Source organism: Mustela erminea, chromosome 6, assembly GCF_009829155.1.
Source record: "Mustela erminea isolate mMusErm1 chromosome 6, mMusErm1.Pri, whole genome shotgun sequence".
NCBI lineage: Eukaryota > Metazoa > Chordata > Mammalia > Carnivora > Mustelidae > Mustela > Mustela erminea.
Window position 1 is genome coordinate 93,410,421 of NC_045619.1, and position 17,340 is coordinate 93,427,760.

Sequence of the window (17,340 nt, forward strand, 5' to 3'; positions counted from 1 at the left end):
TTTGTTGGTAACCACCATGTATCATTTTGCATTGCTTTTAAATTATTGTATGGGTGTTTCCTTCTTTGACAAGAACATAAGCTCCCAGGGGGCGGGGATTCACATCTCACTGTCCACACTCCTCTGCAGCTAGGTAAGACAACATGCATTACTGCTAGTGAATTCAAGGACTACCATTTACTGATTCTTTACTAGGTACCTGGTGCTGGGCCACGTGTTTTACAATCACTCTCTTATATAAAGACTACACTTAGTTATGGATTGATGGCAGGAGCTCAGTGCATTTCACAGACAAGATGAGTGGGTGCCATGTTCAGGAGCACTGGGTAGTGTCCTGGGATTCGTGGAGGATTGAGGGGTAGAAGGAAAGGTCACAGAAGAAGTATGGGAAGCTGCTGTGGATCCCTAGCCAGCTCAGTCTTCCAGGCCTTTGCCATTCTTCCCCAAATTTTCATCCACCTTAACACCAACTCAACACTTAGATTAGATGAAACAGAGGCCATAAATTGGAAACTCCCCCAGTTTCCTCCCCCCAGCAAACACATATATTCATCAGCACCTGCCCCTTTCCTGTAGGCTGGGGAGAAAGGGAGTCTCTGTGCCTGCCCTGGCCTGAGGACTGTTCTCCACCTGAGGGACCCCTCCCTCTGCTTCCTCAGGCACTGCTCAATTCATTGTCCCCTCAATCCTCCAAATCTCCAAACTCGCATTCTCTCATTATTACAGCTCTTTACTCTCAGTATATAAACATGTTCAAACCCCCCCCATCTTTAAAAAAATAAAATCAAACTGATAACAAACATAGAAAGCCAATCCTCCCAGAATATATGTTAAGTCAACAAAAATTTGTTTGGTGTCTGTTCTCAGTTTCTTACAGTTGACGGGGAGTCAGATTAGTTAGCAAATAGTGATATGGGATAATCAGGGCTGTGACTCCAGTGAATGACTGGGTGCCATGTGGGCCCATAGGAGAGGCATCTAAACTAGGTAGGAGATAGGGGAGATCAGGGAGGGCTTCCTATAAGAGGTGATGCCTGAACTAAATCTTGAAGGAAAAATGGGAGTTATTCTGCCAAAGAATAAAAGGAGAGTTAAACCAGGGAGAGGATCCAGCATGTGCAGGAGTATAGATCTGTGGGAGCATGGTACCTTCTGGAAGTGGGTAGTAGGTGGCAACGGGAAGCATTAGAAAATTTAGACAGGTGAGTAATATGATGCAGTTTGCAGAGAGATCACTCTTGCGACTGTGTAGAGAATGGATTTTAAGTCTAAGTCTGAAGCCAGGAGAACAGTTCCAAAGGTTAGTAATAATGGAGGAAGAGACCATTTCGTGGAGGAGCAGGAGTAAAGCATTGTAGAATCAAGGCTGGTTAGGAAGAGAAGTAAAGACATGAGGAACTGGTGGGTAGGGAAAGAGTCAAGGAACTGGAAGTCTCCCCGGACCTAAAGACCAGCCTTCCTGCGAGCAAAGGAAAAAAGAGCTGGAGGGCTGGAATCTTGTATTTGGAGACTAAGGGATGAGATTCCAGTCCTGCTTTCCTGGGAGGACACGGTGTAGGTCGTGGCCCTGGGAGTGAGTGGCTATGGCAACATGACAGTGAGTCCTTGGAGATGAGGAGGGCAAGGGACCGAGAGACCAGAGTGCTGGCTGGACTACTACATGAGTATCTGGGTTTGCAAAAGACCTGGGGTGGACAGGAATACAGTGGATGAGATGCCAAGGTCTTCAGGGAGTGTGGGCAAGTGACCAGGACAACAGTGGATGACAGCAAAAATAGAATTCACATTTAGTGAAGGTTTATGTGTCTCTTCAATTCCTACCTGAAAATCTAAACACTGTGCATTTTCCTTAACAGTGACACTATGAGGTAAAACTATGTGCCCAAGAGGACAACCACCAACCACATGTGGCTGTTCAATTTTTTTAAATTAATTTATTTATTTTAGAGAGGGGGAGGGGCTGAGGGAGAGGGAGACAGAAACTCAAGCAGACTCTGCCCTGAGGACGGAGCACGGAGCGTGACGCAAAGCTCCGTCTCATGACTCTGAGATCACAGCCTGAGCCAAAACCAGGAGTCAGTCCCTTAACTGACTAAGCCACCCAGGCGTCCTGTGACTGTTTAATTTTAATTTAAAAATTTAATTTATCAGATAACTAGCCACATTTCAAACACTCAGTAGCCACATATAGCTAATGGCTACTATATTAGCACAGACATGAGTCATTATCATCATCACAGAAAGTCCTACGTGATAGCGCTGATAGCCCTCATTTTACAGAGAAGGAAACTACAATGTGGAAAGGTGAAGTAACCTGCCCAAAGCCAAAGACCGGGCAAATGAGCGAGCTGGAATTTGAACCCAGTGAGTCTGGTGTGATCACCATTGCCCTGAAGTGGTAGGCTACGCATCTTCTCAATGTTTCATGGAATGAAACAGGTGGCCCTTAAAAGGTAGGGAATTTATAGGACTCCCAAGGTGAGCTCTTGATGGCATCTACTCAGCAGCAAACCTTTCTCCCTGGCTGACGAAGTCTGGATTTGGTACAGGTGTTCCCCTCCCACGCATTCAGGGATGATTCTTACTGGTCTAGCCAATCTCAGTGTAGCCCTTCCCCTCACCAGTAGGACCTTAGGGGGTTCTTGGGAAAGATTCTGTTCTTCAATGCTAAGTTCATTTATAAGGACTGGAAAAGTGGTAACCATGGATGGCACTTAGGATAGAGTACAAGCGTGAAGAGGTAGAAAAGTCTTGATGAATCGATCAGCCCTGGATCTATTCTAGAACTCCTCCATGTTCAATTTACTTTAATGGGGTTTCATGCTGTGGTGCCTGGGTGGCTCTGTTGGTTAAGCGTCTGCCCTTGGCTCAGGTCATAATCCTGGGGTCCTGGGATCAAGTCCTGCCTCCAGCTCCTGGCTCAGTGGGGAGCCTGCTTCTCTCTCTGTCTCTGAGTATGTGCTTGTGCACTCTCTCTCAATCACTCTCAAACGAATAAATAGAATTTTCTTTTTTTAATGGGTTTTGTGTTACTTGCTGCTAGATGTATTCCTAACTGAGACCTGGGTGGAGCTATACTGACTCTTGGAAATGGAGAGTCCCAACGTTGGACTGCCCATGCTCCCACGCTGTGAGAAGATAAGTGATAGCTCATAATGGAAGAGTGTCCTCAGGGAAGAGCCAGGTTTCAGACAAGCAAAGAGGGCCAAGGACGGTCTGAACCAAGGGTGGATTAGGGTTTTCTGCAAGGAGGGGGGTAGGGAGCAGTGCAAGGGTGGTCAGGAAGAGGAAGCTTAGTGGAGAAGGGTGGACGCCCAATGAGGCCTGCCAAGGATGACAGGATGTGAGCAATGGCGGGGTCAGCTGATCTCAAGGTTCTGAATGGAGCCCTGGGGCTGTCAAAGGCTTACTGTGGCCAATAGATCTTCACCTCACAGAAGGACAAGTGGCAACCTTGGTGGGTGGGTAAGCATCTCTGGATGGAGTCAACTGTGGTCAGGATTGAGCCTCTGCAAGAAAATTCCAGCCCTCAGCTGGCCCTCTAATTACTGTCTTGCCTCTCTGTCTCTCTTCCCCTGTATAACCAAGCTTCTTGGGAAAGTTATTCACATTCACCGTCTTCCCTTCCTCACCTCCTCAGGACACTGCCACCGAGTGGCTGCCCCCAACAGTCAAGATCAATGAAACTGCTCTGGCCCATGTCACACACGTCCATCTACATGCTGGGGACAGTGACCCATCCCTGTCTTTCTCTTGCTGGACCTCTCAGCAGTATTCAACATTGTCAGCCATTCTTTTTTTTTTTTTTTTTTTTTAAGATTTTATTTATTTGACAGAGAGAGAGACATCACAAGTAGGCAGAGAAGCAGGTGTGGGGGGTGGGGGAAGCAGGCCCCCTGCTGAGCAGATAGCCCCATGCGGGGCTCCATCCCAGGACCCTGAAATCATGACCTGAGCAGGAGGCAGAGGCTTAACCCACCAAGTCACCCAGGCGCCCCGACTGTCAGCTATTCTTCAGTAAGCTCTCCCCTCATTGGTTTTCCCCGACCCTTTCTTCTAGTCTTCCTCCTACCCCTCTGGGTGCTCCTTCTCAGTCTCCTGTCTCCACAGGCTGTGTCATCTCATCCACACCCAAGGCTGAAGCATCCCAGCAGCAATGTAATGTGGTGGTTAAAACCATGGCCTCTAGGGCCGGGGCTCCTGGGTTCAAATCCCTACCCTGCCACTCCATTGCTGTATGACATCCAAACCCCCGTTTAAGATATAGATTGTTGGGCGCCTGGGTGGCTCAGTGGGTTAAGCCGCTGCCTTCAGCTCAGGTCATGATCTCAGGGTCCTGGGATCGAGTCCCGCATTGGGCTCTCTGCTCAGCAGGGAGCCTGCTTCCTCCTCTCTCTCTCTCTGCCTGCCTCTCTGCCTACTTGTGATCTCTCTCTGTCAAATAAATAAATACAATCTTTAAAAAAAAAAAAAAAAAAAAGATATAGATTGTTATCCTCACCCCACCCTCCAGGGGGAGCCACTGTTCTGATCTACCCCACACCCTCCCCAAAGTGGATTAGTTTGTTCTGGAATTCATGTAAATGGGCTAAAACAGGAAGTGCTTTTTCTGTTTGGCTGCTTTTTAATCACCGATGAGTGTTTTGAGACGCATACACGTTGTTGTGTGTATCTGTACTTTGTCCATTTTTACTACTAGGTAGTATCCCACTGTAGAGATAAACAATAGCTTATCTTCTTTTTTTGTTTTTAATGATAGACACCTGAGCTGTAGCCAGTTTTTCGCTATTATATAGAAGACTGCTATGAACATTCTTTTTCAAATCTCTGTTTTCATTTCTCTTGAATAAATAACTAGGAGTATAATTGTTGGGTCATAGGTATATGCGTAGTTTTATAAGAAGTGCTACATATTGTTTCAAACTGATAGTACATTTTATATTCCTAATACTGTGCGTGAGTTCTGGTTACTCTACTTCTCACCAGCATTTGGTATCATGAGTTCTTAAAACTTTAACCATTTTGGTGAGTGTGGCAAATTATGTCATTATGGTTTTAATTTGCATTTTTTTGATGACTAAAGATATTGAACACTTTTCATGTGCTTATTGGCCATTCACACATGTTCTTGTGTGAATTATATGTTCAAATCTCTTGTCCATTTAAAAATATTGGGTTGTCTTTTTATTACCGTATTGTAGAATTTTTTTTTTTTTTCATATCCTGGATACCAGTCCTTTGTCATATCAAATTTTGCTTACCCATTTGGCTTGCTTATTCATTTTCTTAATGGCCTCTTTTGATAAAGAAAAGTTTTAAATCTTGATGTTTCTTTTATGGTTATTGCTTTCTTCAAGACATTTTTTTTAACCTCCAAGTCATGAAGATATTCTACAAGTTTGTAATTCTAGCTGTTATGCCTTAGTCCTTTGATCCATCTTGAATTAATTTTTGCATATAGTATGAAGTGGGGATCAAGTTTCACTTATTTCTTCCTTATGGATATTCAGTGGTTCCTGCAGCATTTGTTGAAAAGACATTCCTTTCCCCAGTGGATTGCTTTGACACCTTTGTCAAAATCAAATGACCTTTAAGTGTGGGTCTATTTCTGGCCTCTCTTATTCTGTTCCATGGATCTGTTTGTCAACGCTTAATGCCAGTACTGCATTGTCTTGATTACTGACGCTTATAAGTCTTGAAGTCAAGTAATACAAGTCTTCTAACATTGGGATTTCAGGAGCTCTTCAGGTGATCCTATTGTGCAGACAAAATTTGCGAACTTTGACAGCGTCCCGATGAGAGGAAGTCTCCAGTACTAGCTTTCTCTGTCACTATCCTCTAGGCTGACATGACAGAACAACTAATGTACTTGATCCTAACTCCTTAGTCTGGAATCCTCTTCCCCTTCAACTGTATGGCTGATGCATTGGGACTGCATCAATTTCTCACCCTGGCTCCCCACTACTTCTAGAAAAAAGAAATTCTACCTACTTAGTGTGGCCAAAATCACCCTTCATGATTAGGATCCCTGGTATTTCATCCATTACCATTCCCAATAAATTTATTGAACTTCAGCCATATCATATTTGCCATTTTTTTGTTTTAAACTTCCTCATGCCTCTATGTCTTTGCCTATCCTCCAGCCTAAAACACACTTTCCTCCTGTCATTCACTGCTTGTCATCTTCTTCCTCTGTTAGCATGTAGTTTGGCATCATCCTCCCAGCTCTGCTTTGATCCCTTTATCTGGAAGAGTTATCCTGCTCTGGTTCCGTCTGTTCTTTACCTTTATCACAGGCATTAGGCACTGTGTTGTGATTGTCAGTCATCAGGCTGAGCAATCCCACCAAGGCTGAGACTGTGTTTCCACCTCTTGTCCCCAGTACACACCTAGAAACATGTCCAGCACATATGAGGTACCCAATAAATGTTGATTAAGTGAATGAAAACTGGGCTCCAATCTGCACTGTGATTCCCTGAGCCTCCATTGTTTTCTCTGCAAACCGGAAAGAACACCTATGCCACAAGGTGGTTGTGAGACATAAGTGAGCTAATCCATGTAAAATCCATTGCGTGGGCTTGGTACAAGGTAACCGTTCAATAAATCTTGGTTCTTGGGCTCAATCAGTTAAGCGTCCCACTCCGTTTCTGCTCAGGTCATAATCTCAGGTCATCTCAGGGTCATCTCAGGGATCTAGCCCACGATCCAGCTCCGTGCTTCCCTCCCTCTCTGCCTCCCCCTGCTCATAAGCTCTCGCTCTTCCTCTCTCTCTCTCTCACTATAAAATAAGTAAGTCCTTAAAAAATAAAAAGAAATCTTGATTCACTTCCCACCTTCCACCTGACCCTTCCAAGACATCTTTCCTAGTCACACTTCTTCAACTAGCCACTAGGTGGTATCAGTCTCAGGCCTGACATTCAGTCCCAGAGCGACGGCCTCAATACCCCATCCCAGGGCAGGTTATACTTAGACAGGTAAGGGAGATATTTCATAATTTGCTGGGAGATCCAAAAAGAAGATACCCTCTTTCTGTACCAACTTTTTTGCCCACTGTCACCATTCTAGGTATCCCAAATACGGATTGCAGAGCATTCCTCCTTGATTTCCCACTATTTGGGTTATAATTCCAACCCAAGGATTTAAAGGAAGAAACTTCTTAAGAACAAAAGGGGGGTGGGGCCCCTGGCTGGTTCAGTCAGTAGAGCATGTGACTCTAAATCTTGGGACTGTAAATTCAAGCCCTATGTTGGGAGTAGAGATTATTTTAAAATACAAAGCCTTTAAAAAAATATAAAAGTGGGTCAAGCTTAACTGATGTATACTTGCTAAATAAAAATTGTATATGTTTGGGGCATGTAGGTGCCTCAGTGGGTTAAGCCTCTGGGCTCAGGTCATGATCTCAGGGTCCTGGGATGAAGCCCCACATCGGGCTCTCTGCTCAGCAGGGAGCCTGCTTCCCCCTCTCTCTGCCTGCCTCTCTGCTTACTTGTGATCTCTCTCTGTCAAATAAAAAAATATTTAAAACATTGTATATATTTAAAATGTAAAGAAAAAATATAGAGGTGGGATGATAAGAAGCTGAGGCAAGTGTTTATAGTCATATCTCCTTTGACAGTGAATAATTAGATTGTCTCTTCTCCCAGGGCAGGTACCCCTAGTCCTAACACTCCTATTAGTCTCTCCAACACTCCTATTAGCCTCCTCCATACTGGATGGATATAAAGAAGTAAAAGTTATGATCTTTGCCCTTAAGGAGTTTATGGTCTCCTGGTGGGCACAGAACTCCCAAACTGAGTGCTAAATTCTAGGTATTGAGGCTATCTTGAGTGCAAGTTTGGAAGAGGATAGGAGAGCTTTTCTGGGGAGGGAAAAGAGAAGGTGGGAGAACAGTATAATTAAAGGCTCAGGTGGAAATAAGCACTCTCTCATTTTACAGAGATACTCTCAGCAGTTTGCATACTGGAAATAACCCAAGAGTGCAACAATCCCAGTAGACTGTGGAGTAGCCAAGTCAGGAGAGTCCAAGTAGCTGATCTAGAGAGCAAGCTAGATATGTGTGTTTAATGTGGCAAGAGATCAAGGTAAGTTAATTGAAAAAAGCAATTTCCAGAACAGTAGAATTGTATGAAATCATTTGTGGTTTCAAAGGATGAAGGATGGGATGCCTGGGTGGCTCAGTCAGTTAGGTGTCTGCCTTCAGCTCTGGTCATGATCCCAAAGTCCTGGAATCGAGTCTTGCATCAGGCTCCATGCTCAGTGGGGAGCCTGCTTCTCCCTCTGCCTGCCACTGCCCATTGCTTGTGCACTTTCTCCCTCTCTTTGACAAATGAATAAATAAAATTTTTAAAAAAATAAGTAAAAAGGGATGAAAGATGTTTATTTATATATTTTTTGTCATTAGAAAGAACTTTAGGGGTGCCTGGGTGGCTCACTCAGTTAAGTGTCTGACTCTTGATTTTGACTCAGGTCATGATCTTGGGGTTTGTGAGATCAAGCCCCACCTCAGGCTCCCTGCTGGGTGTGGACTCCGCTTAAGATTTTTTTTTTTTAAGATTTTTTTTTTAAATGTATTTATTTGACAGAGAGAGATCACGAGCAGGCAGGCAGAGAGAGAGAGAGAGAGAGAGAGGAGCAGGGAGCCCGATGCGGGACTCGATCCCAGGACCCTGAGATCATGATCTGAGCCGAAGGCAGAGGCTTTAACCCACTGAGCCACCCGCGCCCCCACTTAATATTTTCTATCTCTCCCTCTGCCCTTCTCCCCCTAAAAAATAAAATTAATTATAAATAGGGGTACCTGGGTGGCTCAGTGGGTTAAGCCTCTGCCTTTGGCTCAGGTCATGATCTCAAGGTCCTGGGATCGAGCCCCACATCGGGCTCTCTGAAATAAATAAAATCTTTTAAAAATTTTATAAATAAAATGGGATGCCTGGGTGGCTCAGTCAGTTACGCGTCTGCCTTTGGCTCAGGTCATGATCCTGGGGACCTGGGATCAAGTCCCACGTTCGGCTCCCTGCTCAGCTAGGATCCTGCTTCTCCGTCTTCCTGCCGCCCTCCGCCCACACATGTGCTCTCTCTCCCTCTCTTTCTGACATATAAATTTTTAAAAATTATAAATAAATTAAAAAAAAAACACCTTCTGAAGGAGGCCCAAGGAACTTTTTTTTTAAGATTTAATTTATTTATTTGACAGACAAAAATCACAAGTAGGCAGGAAGGCAGGCACAGAGAGACCGGGAAGCATGCTCCCTGCCGAGCAGAGCCCATGGGCTCAATCCCAGGACCCTGGGATCATGACCTGAGCTGAAGGCAGAGGCTTTAACCCACTGAGCAACCCAGGTGCCACTCCTGAGGAACTCTTAATAGTGGTCACTGTGAGAGTGGGACTGAAGAGTAAGATCTTGGAGTATAGCAAGTTTACTTTCACCTTCCTATACTTCCTACACTCTTCCTGTACCTTTCTATACTCCTTGATTTTTTTTAACTAAGTATTACCATGTCTAACAGGTAAAGAATTCACATTTGATTCAGTGGACTACAGATAACCAGCAGAGTTTCGCCACCCAGGACGAGACACAGAGAAAACAGTTTCAGGAAGATTCTCTTGTGGTAGATTAGATACCAGAGAAAAAAGAATGAGATGTCCTTCACAGCTCTGTTGGGCTATACATGTGGTGACTCCGGATTGCTTTTTCCTTTCAGAGCTGCCAGAAGTCTGTTTCACTTGGACCACAATATTAGGGGTGTGGGGGGAGGGTGGGGGGTCTTTGGAAAGGAAGGAAGCTAGTAGACATTCATTAAAAACAGTGAGCCCATTACGGTGTTAGCTCATGAGGGCTGGATTAAAAGATGAATATGACCCCAACCCTGCCCAGAGAATTTCTCTGGCAATGGTAATGGAGAAAATCTGAGCTATATTTCAAAGGACAAAATGACATGCCTTGAGCACAGGCTTGCAGGATTGGATGTAGAAGAGAAAGGCCTGATGAGGAACTGGCAAAAATGTCTTAAGTTTCTATCCCGGGGGGGCACCTGGGTGGCTCAGTCGGTTAAGCATCTGCTTTCGGCTCAGGTCATGATCCTGGGATCAAATACCTGGTCAGGCTCCCTACTTGGTGAGAGCCTGCTTCTCCCTCTCCTCCCTGCTTGTGCTTTCTCACTATCTCTGTCACTATCTGTTTCTATCTCAAATAAATAAAACCTTTTTAAAAAAGTTTCTAGCCCAGGAGACTAAAAGCAAGTGACCTTGGCCCTGAGCAAAGTGAGCCCAGAGGATGTTCTGTTCGGGGGAAAGGTCCAGTTCCTTCTGGATTCTCGCTTTCATTGTCATCAGTGGGACAAGTCCTCCATGCTGCTCTGCTTTTTGCCAGGGACAGACTGGTGTGAGGACTTGGGGTCCTTCCCATTCCTCAAGTAGAATTTAAAAAGCAAGAAGGGTGGTGCAATCCTCTCTCATCTCTAACGTCAATTTCTGTCCGGCAGTCAACCTTGCCTACTGCCTCCCTGAACTCTGATTTCCAGACACCAGAAAGTCAGACACCCAAGGTCCAACCTTAAAACACCGCCCGGAAGGGGGCAGTGGCCAGAACCACATCCACCCGGCTCTGGGAACCGCCCGGCGCCTTCACGACTCAAGGGAGCACTCCCCGTGCGGGCTCCAGGCCCGGACAAAGGTCCGACACTCAGCAGCCATCTCAGAACCCGAGGCCTGGAAGCAGGGGGTCACAGTCCCGCGTCTTATTCCAAAGCCCTGTTGCTCGGAATCTAATACCCCGATTTGGTGGGAAGTCAATCTGAAGGTAAAGAAAAACCAAAACACCAAACAAAACATAATAAATGAACCCAGACCTCTTGGGGTGAAGAGGGGTGGCCCTTTCTCAACCCCACCCGCTGGTGACTCACCTCCCTCCAAACCAGGGCTCGCCCCTCCCGCGCCCGGTGCCAGGCGAACAGGGTGGGGCGGGTACTAAGGTGGGCTCCATCCCCAAGCCCTGGGCGGACGGACAAGCTCCGGCGTGTCCCCGCGGGTGTCCCTGTTTACTCTAAGCCCCGGAGCAAGGTGGGGGCGGGCCCTAGCAGCCCCTCCCCCACCCCGCCCCCCTTCTCCAAAAGCCCCAATCCCGGTCTTGGTTTTACAAAGTCTCCAAATCAAACCTCAGCTTTTCTCCGTATCTTCCTCGCGGACTGGCGGCCTCTACCCCACTCCGGGGAGGAGAGGCACAGTCAGGGTTCCCCGAGGAAATCAGGCCTCAGCCCGAATCCCGGGGTCTCAGATCCCTAGACGGAGCCTGAACTCCCACGGCATGACACAGAGTTTCAAAGAGGAGCCCCTCAGCCCTCGCCCACTGCCCAATCTCCCCTCGGCCCTTTAGCTCTCTGAGGCACGAGGGAGAAAGGCCCAGTCAGGGGAGAAGGCGCTCCAGGCCCCAAACTGGCTAGAGGGGGCCCGGGGACCTCCACTCCCGGACCGCTGGCCAGAGCTCCAAATATTGTCGCTCCTCCGACTCCCCCTCCTCAGGGCAGCGCGCCAAATCGGCGCATGCGCACTCACAGGATTGCCGCGTAGCTCTTTCTCCCCCACCCCTTTCTTTCCCCGCCCCTTCTCTCCCTCCCTCCTTTGCCCGTCCCCTCCCTCTACCCCCCTCATCCCCCCCCCCCCCCCCCGTCGCGGCACCTCAGTCCGGGGAACAGTGGTGCGAGCTCCAGGCCCGTGCACTGAGGAGGCGGAAACCGGGGGAGCCCCCAGAGCTCCATCAGGCCCCTTCCAAAGGCTCCCCCACCCGGTCCACGCCCCCCACCCCCTACCCCGCCTCCTCCCAATTGTGCATTTTTGCAGCCGGAGGCGGCTCGGAGATGGGGCTGTGAGCTTCGCTCGGGGAGGGGGAAAGAGGGGAGAAGAGAAAAGCTGGGGGTGAAGGGTTTGGATTTGGGAGCAGGGGTCGGGCGCACCCCCGTCAGCAGGCCCTCCCCAAGGGGCTCTGAACTCTACCTCTTCACCCACGCCCCTGATGCTCTTTGCTTAAGGATAAGATAAGAATAGAGGAGGAGGAGGGGAGAAGGAGGAAAAAGGGGGACCCCCCAAGTGGGGGGGGCGACGGCAAGAAGTAGCAGGCCCAGAGGGGAGGGGGCTGCTGCTTGCATCAGCCCACACCATGCTGACCCCGCCGCGGCTGCTGTTGCTGCCCCTGCTCTCAGCTCTCGTCGCGGCCGCTATCGACGGTGAGTGAGATTCCGCGGCCCCCTTGGACCCCTGGGGACACCCACCCCCAGCCCCCACTCCTGCGCTCAGATGGGGAAGGGAGACGCGGGAGGGGGTGCCTTTTGTTATCCCAGTCCAGCTGACACAGCAGCGGCCCGACTGGGGGCGGGGATGGGGGTCTGATTTGGAGGATGGGGGCCCTGGGCAAATGATGCTTCCGGGACCCCCCAGCCCAAACAAAGACCAGAGGCCTGGGAAGGGAGAAGAGGGCTCCCCTTTTTTCTGATTCTGGGATCGAGAGGCCTTCTCTTCCTATATCTGGTTGGGGAGGGCCTCCTCCTCCCCTACATCCTCCACCCGCCCCCCCCCCATCTGAAATGTGAAGGAATCCGGATTTGCAATGTACGGCTGCAAAAGGGGGCGGGAGGGGGGGGCGCTTTGCAGTGGCCTCTGAATCTGGAAGGGAAGCTGGGTCAGGGTTGCCCCGCTGGGCAGAGGGCAGGCAGGCCGGGGAAGGCTGTGGGTGGGGAGAGGGAGGGCCGCGGGGAGGGCCCCCTGCTTGGGTGTGGAATCTGGGCCCTGGAGACCAGGCTTTGGAGGCCTGGGTCCAGGATCCAGCGGGGCTGCCCGCCTGGGTTCCAAAGTGGGCACTTCCCCCTCTCAGGGCCTCTGTCAGTAGCCTGGATAGGGCTGTTGGGGGTGGGGGGCAGCGATGCTATGTGACTTTGAATTTTCCTTCTTAATTCCTGGGAGCTTTGAGATGAAAAAACGTCAGATGTCATCATTGGGGAAGGGGACTGGAGAATGGCCTGGAATGCTGAGGTGGGAGGGAGGAGGAAGGCTGCTTTCTCCCTGACTTCTGGCTTGATCACAGTTTAGACTGGAAGGAGAGTTGGAGGTTGGATGGGGGTTATGGCTATGCCCCTGCCCCTCAATTCCCTGCTCCTTTAGTAAATGTGTTTATTTATCTCCATCATTTCCCCATTTCCCACCCCCCAGCCCCCGCCCCAACACACACACTTTGTATACTGTAGTTGGGCTTTGGCTAGGACATAGTCCTTTTGGGGAAATGAGGTGCCCCCTGTCCCCCTTTATGTCAGCTATTTTTCTTTTCCTTGTGAGTCACTGGTTCAAGTCTTGCCTAAGCTTTGAGCTGGGATCATGGGGTTGGGCTGGGCTGGGCCCCTGATTTGAGGAGGGTGGAATCTCATCCCTTCCTCTCATTTTAATCCATCCATCCCGGGGAAAAAACTGGGTCCAATACCATCATGCACCCCTCCTCCATCTTCTAAATTTTGCCAGGTTGGAATTGGGAAAGTTTTTCTCTGAAATCAGATTATCTCTCCTCCTGCCCTCCCCTCCCCCCAACTTGCTCCAGTTTGAGGAGAGAGGTTAGAGGGTTAGGAAGTAACTGTGCCCAGAAAGACAGTATTTTCCGTGACACCCCCCCCCCAACAAGATGCCATCTTGGGGGAATGTCTGTCCCCTTCCCCACCACTACCTCAATTATCTGCCCAAGAGGAGGAAAGAGGCGCTCTCCTGAGTATTCTCTAGACCAGCCCTCACAGGCAGCCCTAGCCCATGATTTCCTTGTTATACATGTTCTTTCCTCTTTTTCTCAACCCAGTGAGGTGGAAGGGGAAACTAAGGCAGAAAGGTTCAGGTGCATGACTTCTAGGAGGAATAGAAAAAAAAATTTTAAGAGTCCCCCCCTGGAACCCCAGGATGGAGGGTGGATGGAGTTAGGCAAAAGCAAGAGGGGTCTCTGTGGAAAGCAGAAAAGGTTCCCAGCCCACCCAGGAAGGGCACCAGGTTGCCTCACACCCAAGGTTCTAAGCATGGTTCTATTTACCACGCTCTAGGTTGGTTGGTGGTGGGTGGAAGTGGGAGATACTGGTCATGTTCTCCTTAACTGTCTCCCAGCCCTTTCTTAAAATTTCCACTGTGCCCACATCTGTAACCCAGCTCAAACTAAATTGTATCCAAAGTCCCGGGAAGAGGACCCCTCCCCAGGCACACTCTACTACTCTTCCCTTGGGAATGGGAATATGAACCATTGGTTCCGCCCCACTCTGAAGGGTGGGAAAGGGGAATTGCACAGACCTGTAGGGCCAGTGCTATCCAGCCCGGCCTAGAGGATTCTCTTATCTCTACCCCTGCCCTCATGCCTTGGGCCCACAGACACGGAACGTTCTTTGCTTTCCAAAGAAGGAAACCTCCTGACCCCAGATACCTTAGTGTTGAACCTTTCTTTCTGCTGCTATCACAGGCCTTGCTGCTTTCCCCCCTACAAGAGCAGCCCTAGGGGCCTTCCCCACCTCTTCTGCTTTGTCGGCTATGCCTGAACTCACACGGGGTTCCCTTCTTTTGGGGGAGCAGTGTCACCCCGCTAGTAAGCAGAATTGAGTGGGGTTGCTACCAGGGAGGATGGGGACACAGATGAGGTGGGGGATGGGCAAGGGAGTTATTGAGGACCGTGCTGAGACTAGGATTATCTTGGTGTGGGAAGGGCAGCCCCCGGCAGACCAGGCTCAGGGAAGGCAGACTCCCTCCTTCTCTCCACACCCCTCTCCATCTTCTCTCCACACCCCTCTCTCCACACCCCCTTGAGCCAGTGTATTACCAGTTATCAGACAAGCGGCACGGCTGAAGTGAGTTATGAGGCTGAGGTGTTTGCCTCCTGGCTCTCTGAGAGAAGGTTCCAAACTCCTTTTTTCCCCAGCCAGACCCAGATCCTTGAACACTTCCCTTCCTCCTGGTCTTTCAAAGTGGGAATGTGTAGTGCATTGATTTGGGGATGGGAGGGGTATTTTGATGTTTGAGGCTACTTCACAAGACTTCCTTTTCGTCCAGTCTTGCTCCCCCTTCCTCCATTTTCTCCATATATATATAATTTCCCCCCCTCAACCTCTCTACCATCACTGAGCTTCTTAAGGATGCAGCTGGGGTCCTGGCCAGAACCAGCCCTGGTCCGCATCCCCCTCAACTCTTCCAAACAACTCCCTCGTGGAAGCCCTTCTTTACGCAAGTCTAACTTTCTTTCCTCCTGCTGCCGTCTTAGCCTTTCCACATCAGAACCCCAAGCTTATTGCCCTTCAGTCATCTCTTGCCAGGGTTCCCTCACTCTGTGGACTCGCCAGCCTTTAAGCCTTCTGGCTCTGGACTGGGGGGAATCTGGGTGCAGTTGATTGGGCCCATACAAGGTCCTTGACCCAGTGGAGCTGGGCTCTGTGGGTGAACATTTGGAGAACTTAGTCCTACCCCACTGTGTTCAGTCCCAGATTTTAGCCCAGTTAGCAGGATCCTGCATTGTTTGGAGAAGGAAGCAGTTGGGCTCTGGAGTGCTTCCGGTGCCGTGACCCCCGGCACCAGTGGAAAACCTCCCCAGGAAAGAGGTGCGGGATAGTGGTGGGGGAGAGGTATTTATTTGTACCTCTTCCTCCCTCAGGAGAGAGGAGAACCTCTCCCAGGCCTTGGCTTCCCTGGCTGAAGCGCTCCGGTCTTCTTCCCCCACCTCCCTATTCTGTGGGAGGCATTAACCCCTGTTCTGGGTATCCCTTGGGTCACACACTGCTAGGACAGGGACTCTGTCTCCCTAAGTCAGGATATATGCTGTCCCCACCCTACTCTGAGTCTCAGGGGGCTTATTATTTTCTGGGTTCATCCCAAGACAACGGTGCCATTATCGTGGCAACTTCTGGGCTGAGACCCCTTCCTGTCTATTTTTCCCCCATCTGCTGTCATTCGTTTGTGCTGTCTTGGCTCCTTGGGACCTCTCACTGTCTCTCATCCTCTCCGTTCATCTCTCTCTGTTGCCTACCCTTTGTGGCATTCTCTTATCCCTTTTGGTCTCCCTTGCTTGATTTGTCTCTGTCTTTATCTACCTCCATCCAGGCCTGTGGGAGTCCCCAAAAGTACCTGGGAACTGGCGTCTTTCCTGGGCTTTCCCACATGCTCTGCAGTTCGCCCCTCGTCGTTTTGGAGTCCTTCTCCCCTCCCAGGTTGGAGTCCGAGTGTCCCATTCTGCAGTTCCCTCTCTGCTTTCCTCCAAACTGTTCTCTCTTCTTCCCCCTCCACTAAGTTTAGGAATGGGTTTTGGAGAGAATGTTTCTGGAGGAAGGGAACTTGATACCCTTCGTGGGCTGAGTAACCGGGGAAAGGAGATCTGTCAGAGGAAAGGGGGAGGTTAGACTTCTGGCAGAACTTCCTTATGACCTGAGAACTGGAGAAAGGTGTGGGAAATAAGTCGGGGGCTCAGAGCTTCTCCTTCTGCTGAGCATAAACGATGTGTGTGTGTGTGTGTGTTGGGGGATAGGTGGAGCGGGCTCGTAAAGCCCTGGTGAGAGATATAGGATGAACTCCGGAGGCCTTCAAGGGCTCCGAATTTTACTTATGGGGAAAGGAAAAGATGGTGGGGAGGTCACTGGTCAGACTAATGTCCTGCTGAGTCAATATTGACTCAGGATGGAGGGGGAGACCCTTCCCCTTCCCTGGCAATCCAAGCCATCCCGTCTGTACGTCCGTCCAGGCCGCAAAGCAGAGGCCCAGACTCAGGAATGACAAAAATGCGTCTGAGCCTCACTGAGCTGCGGGGAAGGAGCCACCGGGTAACACCCAAAATACATAAAATTCAGTGAAAAGCTCTCGGTTTGGGTCTGTGAGGCCCTGCTGCCCCACCCCGTGTGTTTGGAAGCTTAGATTCCTGCAGGCTCTGCCCCCCAGCTCCTGACCTCCCCCCAGGCTCCTCAGTTCCCTTTAGAGAATATCCCCCCAGCCAAGGGCCTATCTCTCCTTCTGCTGCGTGTGCTCTTGAACAGGGCCTCAGGGTCTGTTTCACGCTTTCCTGGCCTCAAGTCTCCTGGTCTTATAGGAAGAAGTGCCATCTGAGGCCTCAGCTTCCTTCCTCACCCTCACTGCTCCCAAAGGGATCAATGGCTGGGTCTCCTGCTCTGGAGAAGACTCCCTCAGGGTCTGTTCTTTCCTGTCATCCTCCCTTCTCTGGCCAGGCACTCTTACCCTCTCTTCCCCACCCCACCCCCAAGGTCCCAGAATGGGACAGAGGACGACAGCCAAGGCTCAAGCAGGGCAGTGGGGTCCGTGTTGTGTCTGGACACACACCCAAGCCTACACCTCCTGTCCTG

General features: G+C 49.6%; 1 protein-coding gene across 1 annotated transcript in view; it reads left to right on the top strand.

The window, feature by feature from the left end:
- The first annotated feature begins 11,665 nt into the window (after nt 1-11,665).
- Nucleotides 11,666-17,340, top strand: part of LRP1 (LDL receptor related protein 1) — a 78,801-nt gene continuing 73,126 nt past the window's right edge. Inside the window, exon 1 of the mRNA XM_032348723.1 lies at nt 11,666-12,219. Within this exon, the coding sequence (XP_032204614.1) occupies nt 12,153-12,219 (67 nt within the window). The 5' untranslated portion in view covers nt 11,666-12,152. The remainder of the gene's footprint in view (nt 12,220-17,340) is intronic.